The 12870-nt window shown below is 37.4% G+C and overlaps 1 protein-coding gene across 1 annotated transcript in view; it reads right to left on the reverse strand.

Moving 5' to 3' along the window:
• Positions 1 to 12870, reverse strand: part of BLOC1S5 (biogenesis of lysosomal organelles complex 1 subunit 5) — a 44250-nt gene that overhangs the window by 15977 nt on the left and 15403 nt on the right. The window contains exon 3 of the mRNA XM_026511457.4: positions 6028 to 6157. Coding sequence (XP_026367242.1) covers positions 6028 to 6157 — 130 coding nt within the window. The remainder of the gene's footprint in view (positions 1 to 6027; positions 6158 to 12870) is intronic.

Genomic DNA, 12870 nt, shown 5'->3' on the forward strand with positions numbered 1-12870 from the left:
TTCATCCTTCAGTGTTCCAGAGCTCTTCATTTACTGGATCCATCATATTTCTGTACACAAATGTTTTCACTTATTTCATTGTTTCGCATGAAGGTTAACAGTGAGCCATAGTCAAGTCCAGAGTTGAGCACTTAGTTGCGTAACTTGGCATGTTTGCTTACTCATTCATTCACTTGTCTAATACTGAATGAGCATTTACTAGGTGCCAGGCACTGTGCTGCTGCTGTTCCTAATGCCTTAGCACCTTAGTTCCCCACCTGTAAAATGACCTGAACAACTAATAAGAGGACTTCAGAATTGACATCAAATAAGATACGACAGTAGCTACTACGCTTACAAATAAATGCAATATTAATGCCACTGAGAACAATTCTTCACACAGTGTAAGCAGTCAAGGAGTGTTATTATTACTATTATTCTTCTTACTGTACTATCCCTACTGAAAGTGCTTCCCTTATTTCCTTTCTTCTAATGAAAATGTTTTACTTGTCTTCGAAGAACAGTTCAAGGTTGACTGCCTTCATAATGAAGCCCTCCCAGATTAATCCTTTCTCTATAAGGATTTTCTCTTATTTGAAATTCCTTTATCAGGTAGGTGTGTATCTCACCACTTTATCTTGCAACTGCTTAAACAGAGGTTTGCCTAGTGTTTCACAGTTCTGCTTTCCTATCCTACCCAAACCCAGCCCCAAATAGCTCACAAGTTCCATAACAGGGCAGGGACTGTGATTTCCCTTTCAGAAAAATGTTAGGTCCCTCCCTGTGAGAATATGGTAAAAGAGTAGGATTCTGCTTTTCAAAAGTAATGTTTTTATCAGTAACCATTTATTTTAGTTGTATCAAAGATAATATTTTAGGGCTGAAAATTATGTTCCCAATCATTGTTTGTTCTAACAGAAAAGATGAAAACAAAACAAAATGGGAGCTGATTAGATCTGCCTTCTTTCTGTGGCATATTAATATTACATCATTTTTCCCAAGCAGTGGTTCTATCATTTCCTGATTGGATTTTTTCCCCCTGACTCCAAACCTAACTTTTAAAAAATCCATTTTGTGGTCTTTGGGTGCTTCTTCATTTTCAAATCATTCTGGGCTTAATCTAAAAGAAGAGTTATAGACTATGACATTATTTTGTCATTTGTTATGTCCTTTAAAATTTTAATTAGAACACATCTGACAGGGGCAAACTTTTGTTCCTTGTAGGGATTGTCTTTGTGCTCAGACAGAATGACCATTTTTAGAAATTTCAGTCCCTTAGAAGTAACCGATTTTTTAATTCTTTAGCCACACAAGAATAAAGGCTTACTTTCTAAATTTCATGAAATCTGCTTTTCTAAGATACAAGGAAAATCATGTGACTATACCAAACATTCCTTCTTCATGATTAGAGACCCCCAAGGGGAAAAGGCCCATTATGCAAACCTTCCCACCACTTCCACATCACTTACTGGTTACACCTAATTTAGTACGAAGCCAATTCCCCTGTTGTCTCAGTGTTTTAGGAGACTGCACTGATTTTAAAGCATCAAGAATCTGTCAAAATATTTTCTCTCGACCAAAAGATTTTTTGAAATTAGCTCCACATACAGAAATTGTGCCACAGACGACAGCTGACAACATCCTGACTGTCCTCACACAAGAGAAGCAATACATTCTATCATGGTGTGTACATGTAAACCTCAAATACACACATAAGCAAATAATATTGGTTCGGTAGCAGAAGACGTTGGCTGAATTCTCATTCATTCATTTCAACGAACACATAATTACTTTGTGACTACGAGGTTTCACTGTTTTAGGTGTCAGGGGTACTGCAGAGAACAATCAGAGTCCCCGAGCTCATGGAACTTATGTTTTAGCTGGGGAGACAGACAACATATAGATAAATATTGAGCATGTCAGATGGTGGTGGATATTCCGGAAAAAAACAAAGCAAGGTAAAGAGGCCAGAGAATGCCAGAGTGAGGGGCGGTGATTATTACAGAGTAGCTAGGAGGGTCTCACTGTGGACACTTGAGCAGAGATCTATAGGAAATGAGAATGTACAAAAACCTGACAAAAGAGTGTTCCAGAGGGAACCCTGAAGTGCACGTTTGGCACATACTAGAAGAAGAATAAGGAGGCCAGAGTAGCTAGAATGAAATGCGGGAAAAGAAAATAAAAGTCAGAGTGGGGGCCATCATGTAGGAATGTCCAGGCCACTGTGAGGATTTTGGCTTTTCTCTAAGCAAGACGAGGAGATCCCAATATGGTAATGACAAGAGCCAAGTCACATTTCCAAAAAGCTCATTCAGGCTTCTATGTGGAGAACAAACTACAGGGAGGAAAGATATGAGTTATGTTAGGGCTACTAGAACAATTTAGGTGAGAGGTCATTGTGGCTTAGACCAGGGTGGTGGCAGTTAGGGGCGTGGTGAAGGTGGTCAGACTCTGGTCACAGTCTCAAAGTGGAGTCAAGAAAATCTGTTAATAAGATCCATGTGAGGGAAGGAGCAGAGGGAGCATGGAAAAGGGAGGAGGAGGGAGAGGAAGAGGCAGTAGTGAAGAAGAAAATACTGGTGAAAATTCTAACTGTAAAGTGCCATAAAAAGTTGGTTAGTATTTTAAATTGTTGAATTCCTAAAGATTTCTAGAGACAGAGGGAAGCAAAACCAGGCAAACTTAGTCCCCTAATAACTCACAAAATAAAAAGTTAAGAAAAACAAAAGGTAATAAATTCCATCATTTACTGAGCAAGGATGAATTACAGTTGTGTATTATGAACGTTGAAATCTGGCAGCCAAGAACCGAGACTCCTAACCCCACTGTAATTATTTCATCCCCCAAAAGTTAGAAAAAGAAAACGAGTTGACAAAATTCTTAGAACTCTAATATGTTTAAATTTGTACAGAAACAGATTTGGGGGGTGGAGAAAGCACATAACATGTGAGAGACAGATAAGACAGACAAAGCGCCTATTCTGAAAGAAAACCTAATACAATTTTCCATAGGTATTTTGTCATACAAAATAACAATATGAACTTATTAAAAGAGAGCAAACACATTGCATGAAATGAAAAATGAAACTGCAGCACTAAGGAAACAAACTAAGAACTATGACAATATCATTATAGATCTAATAAATAAATCAGAAGGAACTGAATAGTCTAAGACTAAATAAACAATTGGCAGCATTAGAACTGTAGGACAGAAAGCAAATACTGCAAACCTTGATAAAGTAAAATTTTCAAGTGAGAGGCTGGGGAAGAGATGCAGGAGGGGAGAGTTGCATCCAACTCTGAAGGTATTAATTAATGCAGAAATGATAACAACATGACTTCAACTTCTGAATGTTTTTTATAATTTTTTTGTTTTTCTATTTTTCTTTGAATGATCTTTCAGTTCCTATTATCTTTTATAGTAAAGAAGCATTTATTTTAAGGTATTCCCTTCAGTTTTAAGTGTTTGTTCTGTTAAATTCAAATAAAATTTAAAATCAATACCTAAGCTTAAAAAGTATATGACCCCATTCTTATCAAACACTCTCTGTCCCCCTCGTACCTTCCCAGTTATTCATTCAGCCATCATTTCTCTGTCCATTCTTCTATTTGGAGATACACAGAAATGTCTGAAATGATGTTCCCCGAAGTTAAAAAGCAATGGTTATCTTCAGGTGGTTACTAAGGTGATGTATTGCTTTCTTTTCTTTCTTATTACTTAAACATATATCCTTCTGTTTAAGTAATAAAAAAAAAAATAAAGTTATGTTCTCAAAAAAAGTGAGTGAGGCAGGAAAGGAGAAAACACTATTTTCCTATGAACATGCTAGTTAATGCAAGTAAGGAATAACCCAGAGAGGCTCTGCCCCTCTTACTCGCAAATCAAGGTCGTGGTCCTCAATACTACAGCAAGATCTCCAGACAACAAAGTTGGTGAAGCCCATGAGTCTGTGAAATAATTCATAAGCAGGGCACAGACACTATTATTGTTTTCAGGATGAAAGTAAATAAAGGCTGAATCTTGATGAGTTTATGGGCTGTTTTTTCCATATCCTCCTAGAGCTCTCATTTACTTTTTGAGATTTTTAAGAAGCCCCCGGTCAGATTTTGTTCTAAAGCTTCTGGTCACCAAATCCGGAGACACTCTGCAAGGTGGGTGGCTACCCAGCCCAAAGAGGAAATAGTTCCAAGCTGAGGATTCCGTCATAGTTCTACATTCCAGTAATTCAAGATGTCTGCACCTTACTGCTCCACAGTTACTTAGTTCTGTGCAACATGTGGGACCACCAGCTTAAGGCCACACCTGCAGAGTTCTGAGCATACAGCTCTCCACCGTGCACAGGAAGAGATAAATGTGGCCATGGTGCTAAGAGGCACAAAACAAAACCCAACTCATCCCTAGGCTTGTAAAATGCTTGGGTCAGAATATATTCCAGTATCTTCCCTATAAACTTGCTTGCATGATTTTGTACAACTTCCTGATCAATTAGCATTGAAAATAAACAAGCCAGCACTCTGACTTAAAATGGCAGATTTTTAAATGTGAAATTCCCCAGGAACGACAGTTGGGCCCAGGCAAATCTTTAAAACTAAAGCAGATAATCATCTCCATTCTACCCATGCTCATAATACTTAGCAGAAAATACCTGGGCAGAAGCCTACTGAAGAAGCCTTTCCTGCTTCTGGCAGGAAAACACTTCCAAAAGCTGTTTCTTAGGTTCATGGAGCTAATTACATGCAGGGCAGTCCAGACATCTTAAACCTTAACTATCAATTTTGTATTTTTCTGTGTTTCAATTCTTCCTTTCAGGATACATGTATAGTCTGAATCCCATTTTAGCAGTAATACTTTTCTATTTCATTGTGAAGACTCCACTTTTAAGAGGCCAGTCCTCAAATGAGAAGTAACATTAGCCCAAGAATGAAGTCAGTCAAAATAACCAAGTTTTACCAATTTATTTTTATATACTCAAAGTGTCGAAAAGGAAAGTTATAGGTACATCTCAAATGCATTCATAAGTATTCTCACTAATAATAATTCAAGTTTTACTTTTCGTATGACATCTAGAATGTTTGTCAGGGTTAAGGAAGTGATGGTACAAACAAACAAGGGACATCTGTAGTAAAATGCAAAAGCCTACAGTCAATTTTAGACTTTCTAAAACTATTCCACTCAAAGAAACAAACATAATCTTGGGGCATGCATTCTCTCCAAGCTCCTAAAGGTATTAGAGGACACAAGACTAACTTGGACTTGAATACAAAGACTTGCTTAATTCAGTTATTAACCAAATCTCCAGGCTGCTTTCCTTCACAGATCATTATATTACCGGCTAGTTTTGTTTTCTTTTTTTTCCCCCGAAAGATATTTTTTCAGTTACCAGCATTATCTATCTTTGGATAAGCTGAAAACTGTCAATATAGATCTAAGGAAAAGCCTTGAGTAAAACCAGTTATTAATAAAACTCCTTTTATTTTATATTATTATTTGATATGTTTAATAAGGATTCTTTTTGACTATCTCTCCACATTACAATATTTTGCTTAATGAAAAAAGTTATAAGATACAAACATTTATGACAGGATTATTTTTTAAAACACTTAAAAACTCTAGTATCCTGTTTGAAAAAGAAGCTTCATTTCGTATCCTAACTCCTAGTTAACAAACTTCTTCTTATGGATAATTAAAAAAACAAAAAAGGTAAAAACTGCTGCAATTTTCTCACATCCTAAAAGGACTGATTGTCTTGTGCTCCCCAGATGCACACAGCTCACTTTGGAGATTAATGCTCTCACCATCAACGGCGACGTACATTAATCACGAAACAGTCAATGTTCTCTGTGGCGGGGCTTCCAATTTATATGTTTCAGTTAAGAATTCTCTCTCCACCTACTAGCAAAATACCGAAGGAAATACATTTTGGAATAGCATTCATTTGAAATAAAACAAGTCTATGGCCATACCACCCTGAACGCGCCTGATCTCGTCTGAAATAAAACAATATATATATATACAGATACGTATATATAAAAACCAACGCTGGCTTACATCTCTGGAGAACTTGGTTTAAGTTGTCCTGCACGATTTCTCTACATTTGGGAAGAGTATGTTCATTTGTTTCGTGGATCATATTCTTCAAATTTTCAAGAACTCGCATTTCTCGAAGACCACGTTTTTCCTATTAAAAGAAAGTGAATTACTAATACATACTGTGTCTTAAATCTCAGTAATTACTTTCTGGGATTTCCAGCCAGGTTTCGGTTGTTATGTTATTACTTATTAATGAAATTTACACAGCTTTCTTCCAATTATTTGGCAATAAATGAGGTCACAACCTGGAGGCATTTTTTTTATTATGAAATGCTTCAAAAGTTGCAATATGAGTAATATTTTTATAGCAATGTTTAAGTGTGCATGAGAAACACTAAACGAAGAAAAAGAGGCCTAGATTGCCACATATTTCATTCTGTACAGCAAGGAAATTAGACACCCTTGATCTAATTTTAATTTTGTTGTTGTTACATCAAACACATAATAATAACTCCCATTATTATGCTGTTTTTAAATCTAATTCCATTTTCTCAAAAATGTGCAGTAAAGGTAACAACATGTAGATACCTCCCTATACAGACAAGAGTTTACACTGACTACTCTCCTGAGAAAGGCCTGCTTGCAAGGTTGGCCTTTGGCCAGGGGCTGGGAACTTGCCCAGTAAATAGTTCCCTACACTGGTATAAAACTTTCTATAAATGATAAGACACATCTTTTCTTCTGGGAGTCTGGAATTTTGATACACGCCAGGCACAGACTGCCTACCTGACCAACTGCCAATAAAAATCCCTGAACTCCTAGACTCAGGTGAGCTTCTCCAGCAGGCATTTCACCTGTGTTTTAACAGCTCATTGCTAGGGAAATGTTGTACATCCTGTGTGACTCCACTAAAGATTCTTGGAAGCTTCAGCCTGGTTTCCTCCAAAATCTTCGTCGTGCACCTGTTCCCTTTGCTGATTTTGCTCCGTATCCTTCTGCTATAATAAAGCCTACCAATCAGTATGACCATATGCTAATATCTATTAGTCAATCACTGACCCTGGATGTGGTCTTGAGGACCCCTGACACACACTCCCCCTTCAGAAAGCAGACTTTAACACTACCCCGCCCCCACACACTACTTGAGGGTAGGCCAGATTTAGTGACTTGCTTCCAAAGAACAGAGTAGGGAAAGCAAAAAACATTGACTTCACAGTGAAGACAATGAAGGTTGACATCATCAGTGATGTCATGGTGATAACATGTACCCTCTGATGTAATGTGACAAGGGCACTTCCCCAAAACCCATAACCCCAGTCTAATCTTAAGAAAAACATCAGACAAACCCAGATTGGGGGACATTCTACAAGCTACTGGCCAGTATTCAAGACCGTGAAGGTCATGAAAAACAAAGAAAGAGAACTGTCACATGCCAAAGACGACCAGAAAGACAGTCAAGTAAATGCAGTGTGGTACCCTGGATTAGGTCCCAGAACAAAAAGAGGACCACAATGGAAAAACTGGTGAAACCCAAATAAAGTCTGGTATTCATCAATAGTAACGTATCAATGTTAGTTTCTTAGTTTTTACCCATTATATAAGACATTAATAGGGAGAGAAATTGAGTGAGGGGTACACGAGAACTATTTATACTACCTTAACAACTTTACTATCAGTCTGAAATTGATACAAAATAAAAAGTTTATTTAAAAAAGAAGGGTGATAAACTTGGTTGTAGGGTAATAATAAGTTAGCTGTATTACTGAGGTTTTTATTTTGTTCTGAGACATTCTTATGGAGCAGCTATTGATGTGGGAAACAAAGGCAGAATAAAAATTATTAAATTTCCTTACCTACTAGAGCCCACGGACAAGTCCTTGAAACAGGCAGAGTGACATTCCTCTAGGGACTCAACTGCCTCAATGTGAATACTTTGCTAAGGGCAAAAGGCAATGCTAGCCTGACACTCCCCCAACCCCACCAGGATCCTGTAAGTCTACTTTAAAGCATAAAAATTCCTTCAGAAATTTCCTTTATCTCTAAAACCCCAAGATAGATGTTGGCAATCATCCCCCAACCACATGGCCCACCAATATACATCTGAAGGGTCTCATGACTAAGGTTTTATTAGATGGTAATAAATGACTTTTTCCTAACAATAGCTAGCCCTCTCAGGGTCCTGGAAATTTTGCTTCCAAAATTCCTTAGAGACTACGCTGTTCTTAACCCCCTCCCAACTTGAAAGTATATAATGGGCCACTCCTCATGACCCCGGTGCAGCTCTTTCTGCCCACAGGTCCTGTCCCTGTGCTTTCAATAAAATCACCTTTTTGCACCAAAGACATCTCAAGAATTCTTTCTTCGCCGTTGGCTTCGAACCCTAATGTCTTTCCTACATCACTATGGCCAGATTTTTACCGTAATTCTTTCCGTAGTAAAAATGAAAAAGTTATACGAAGGTTGAGAAAGAATCAAAAGTGAATCCTGTACTTATCACCAATCAACAATTCTGAACTCTCCTGGCTTATTTTGTTCCCTCTGTAATACTGCATACATTCTCCTGCCCACAATCCTAGATTCTTTTAAAGCAAATCCCAAACAACACATCATTTCAACTGTAAATAATTCAACATCTTTAAAAAACAAAGACTCCTCTTCTAAAAAAAAAATTCAGTAAGACCACCTCTCTGTCCCCTTCTCAACACACCACACACACACACACACACACTCAATAATTCTTTAACACTATTAAATATCAAGGTAGTATTCCCATTCCTCAAAGGTCCCATTAATGTTCTTTTTAATCCCTGTTTAAACCAAAATTGAAATAAAACTTATATACTGAAAATGGTTAATATGTTTCGTAAATCTTTTTTAATCTATAGATTTCCCCTCCATCACTTTTTTCTTTGCAATTTGTTGAAAAAAAGTGAGTCATCTGTTCTGTAGTTTCCCACAGTCTGTTATTTGGCTGAATAAATCCCCGTGGTGTAATTTAACATATCCCTTTGTCTGTTCTCTTTCCTGTAAATTAGTAGTTAGAACTAGAGGCTTCATCAGATTCAGGGTTTTGTTTTTTTGTTTGCAAGGATATTTCAGAGGTGGGCTCTGTACTTTCAGCAGGATGTTGGTAGCATTCCGTCTTTGTTTATCAGCAGGAATACTCTGTAAAGAGAAATTTCCCCTCAACTACTGGGTTACTCTGAGGAATGCTTACATGTGAAAGGCAAAATAAAACACTTGATTATTTCCTCTTATTTAACAGTTTTAAAAATAATGATTTGGTTCCCTAGTATTCTCTAAAGGTTTCTGTTTGTTTCTACGCATTCCTATGACTCAGAGAATTAACATATTTGAAGTTTTCAAGCCATTACAGCATTTTTCCTTACTGGTGTTCAAACTGTCCTATCTTTGTCCGGTGGGAGCCCAGTCAAGTTGGCTCTACAATGCTTCAGACAAAATTCTATGTCTTTAGTAGCCGCTTTGCTTTCTGGTAGAACTGCGTGCTCCAGGCTCACCTCATACATTTCTGGACTCAGACTTGGAATCAACAGGTCTCTAAACACCACTAATATTTAGAAATGGTATTTAGAGAATGATCACTAGGGGTATTCACTGCTACTGGGTCAGTCATTATTTCTAGGCCTTTCAGTGGACAAGGCTACAAAATAGGTTATGTGTTTTTTAAAAGATACATTTTAATTAATTAAATTTAATTAATAATAAAAAAAACACCAACAGAACTACTCATCTGCTTTATCTCCACTTCACTCAAATGACAATGACGACACTAGCTTCAACAAAATGATTGCTGAAAACAGCTTAAGGGTTTGTGTGCTGTTGCTGCTGCTGTTCTGAAGGGATATTCCACCAGAAATGTACAAACTGCTGTGTTTTAAAGTTACTTGGAACAGTTTCTTTCTGCATGGCAATGCCACCATCCAGAAACACAGGTTTGCTTTTTTACATTTTACTTGATTTTTAGGGATTGTTCCTTAAAACTTAATTTTCTTTTATGTAAAATATTTACATGTCTCCAAAATTACATCTATAAAATATATATATACATGTAAAAAAGTCTAGCTTCTATCCATGTCCTTTGCATTGTATTCCTTCCTAACTCTCTCTTTTGGTAATTATTTTAAAACTTTATCCTACCGCTGTCTTAAGTATAAGGATATACACCCACATACATACATGTGTGTGCATATATACATAGATCTCTATATATACACAAGCATATATAAACGTGTATGTGGATGTACTCAATGCAAAAATGTTGGGATTCGGAGTGAATGGTCAAGAAAGAATTGTTTAAGTGTCTTCAGTGCAAAAGGTGGTTTTATTAAATCATGGGGATAGAACCCGTGGGCAGTCGGGGCGCCTGGGTGGCACAGCGGTTAAGCATCTGCCTTCGGCTCAGGGCGTGATCCCGGCGTTATGGGATCGAGCCCCGCATCAGGCTCCTCCGCTATGAGCCTGCTTCTTCCTCTCCCACCCCCCCTGCTTGTGTTCCCTCTCTCGCTGGCTGTCTCTATCTCTGTCGAATAAATAAATAAAATCTTTAAAAAAAAAAAAAAAGAACCCGTGGGCAGAAAGAGCTGCACTGGGGTTGTAAGGATTGATTGATTATATACTTTTAAGTTGGGAGGAGGTTAGGGATAGCGTAAGCCCCTAAGGAATTTGAGATCAGGTGTGTTCAGGGTGGTATGACCACAGACATGTTCCTCTAAGGAATTTGGAAGCAAGGTTTCCAGGACCTTCAGGGGCTAGCTGTTATGAGGAAAAGGTCACTTACTACTGTCTCGTAAACCCTTAGTCATGAGACCCTTCAGACATTTATCAGAGGGCCACATGCTTGGAGGATGATTGCTAATGTATAAAGAGATATAGGGGTAGAGAAAAGGAAGTTTCCAAAGGAATTTTTATACGTTAAAGGAGACTTACAGGATCCTGAAGGTCAGGCTAATATAAAGCTAAGGCTACCTTTTGCCCTGAGCAAAGTATTAACATGGAGGCAGCTGAGTTCCGAGAAGGTCACTCTGCCTGTCCCAAAGATTTGTCAATGGGCTATAGGTTGTAAGGAAATTTAATTTTTTCTCTTTGCCTTTGTTCTCCCATCATATTTATTCTTATGTATGTGTAAGTATATCTCCAATTCCTCCCTTCTTAAATGGAAACATGATATACAGACTATTCTTATTTCTCTTTATGAGGGAATCTCATAAATGCACACACACAACTGCATATAATCTTTTTCCGTGTAGTCATGTGGTCTATTTGTTCTCTCTCTTTTGCTATCTCTTTCAGTACTGAGAAGAATCTGGCATTTGTGTTCTCATGGTTATGTTTATATTAATACTTTATATAATACCCTTGGTCTCCACTGTTTGGTTACTATCTACTGGTTCCCTATGATAAGCAATATTACTATTAGGATCATCTCCTTCTCTGGGTTCCTTCAGGATCCAATGTGAAACAGTATCCTTTTACTCCCAGTTAGTATTTATAAGGCAACAGGAGATGATATTCTACTTTTCATATACCCTTCCCACCGCCTCCACTTTCTGATAGACCGAGTCTGCACTGTCAGAAAGTAGCCGCTGCATGTTACACTCTCTCCCTTACAACTGCCATTCAGTCTTAGTTCTGTAAGTAAATATATATTTAATGTTTATCAACTATTGTTAGGTAGAAGTCTTGCCAATTATTTTGGTCATCTGAAACTCACTCTGTTGACTACATAATAGGTTCCTCAGGAAAGGCTCATTTGAACAATATCTGCAGAGTCCTGCATGACCCAGCAACAGTGGATTTGTGGTCCCTATAGCTGGGGGTCAGTTAGGCTAGACATAAAATCCCTGGCTGTTCAAATCCATTGTCTTCTGGCATAAGACAGATAAATCTGTTAACAATCAGATTTTCTTCCCCTAATAAAAGACTTAGCCATTTTGGCTAAATGCCCAAAGAATTTTTGTTTTCCTATAAAATCCAATAGATTAAAAAATTTCTCAGTGTAGGCTGTTCTGGGCTAATTTTCCCTGACAGCAGTGTGTCATTCCATAAAATTTCACTAGTATTTTATTTCAAGAAAGTTTTCTTAAATTTTAGTTTTCACATTTGTTCTATTATATTGCTTTGGCTTTCTTCTCTAGAGGCTGCTTATCAGGCATATATAGTATTACATCTTCTGTATTTACTATCAATAACTACTCCTTTCTCTTGAATTCTTTTCATCTCTTTTGCTATGTCCTTTAAATTTTACATAAGGACTATTCATTGTGTTTATTCACTCTTGAGTTCCTTTCAGTTTTCATTCCTGAAATAATTTTTAAAACTTCTTTTTCCTGAATTTTTCACCTTCCATTTTTTCCATTTCTGTTTTAGCCGATCAATTTTGAGCTTTTCTGATCCTGATTTATACCATTCTTTCCTCACTTCTAATAATTTTCTTATGTTTCCCAAGCTCATTTTAAAATATTAGGTTACATACAGTTTTTATCTTTTTTTGTGGTCACACTTACACTCATTGACTTAAAAGGACATTATTGTTATGGGATTTGACTCCTGCTTACTTTTAAGTGAAATTAGTTTTCCTCTATTTTTAGAAGGGAGGTGTGGTCAGGACAGCCTTTCTAACTTCAAAGTTCTAGAACTCACTTTTTCTGCTGTTCAACAAAGTACTCAATCTCCTTTAGTTTCTCTAAGGTACAGGGCCTTGTTCTAGAAGGGTGTTTTGCTTTGTGAGTTTCAAACTCACAGGAGGCCATTAGACTTTCCTATGGTCTGCTACTGCTCACTCAGAAATTAGAGCCTGTGAAGTCCCCTCTTCTGCTTTCCCCTCAGAATGGCCCTTCAAGC

Source organism: Ursus arctos, unplaced genomic scaffold (assembly GCF_023065955.2).
Source record: "Ursus arctos isolate Adak ecotype North America unplaced genomic scaffold, UrsArc2.0 scaffold_31, whole genome shotgun sequence".
Lineage (NCBI taxonomy): Eukaryota > Metazoa > Chordata > Mammalia > Carnivora > Ursidae > Ursus > Ursus arctos.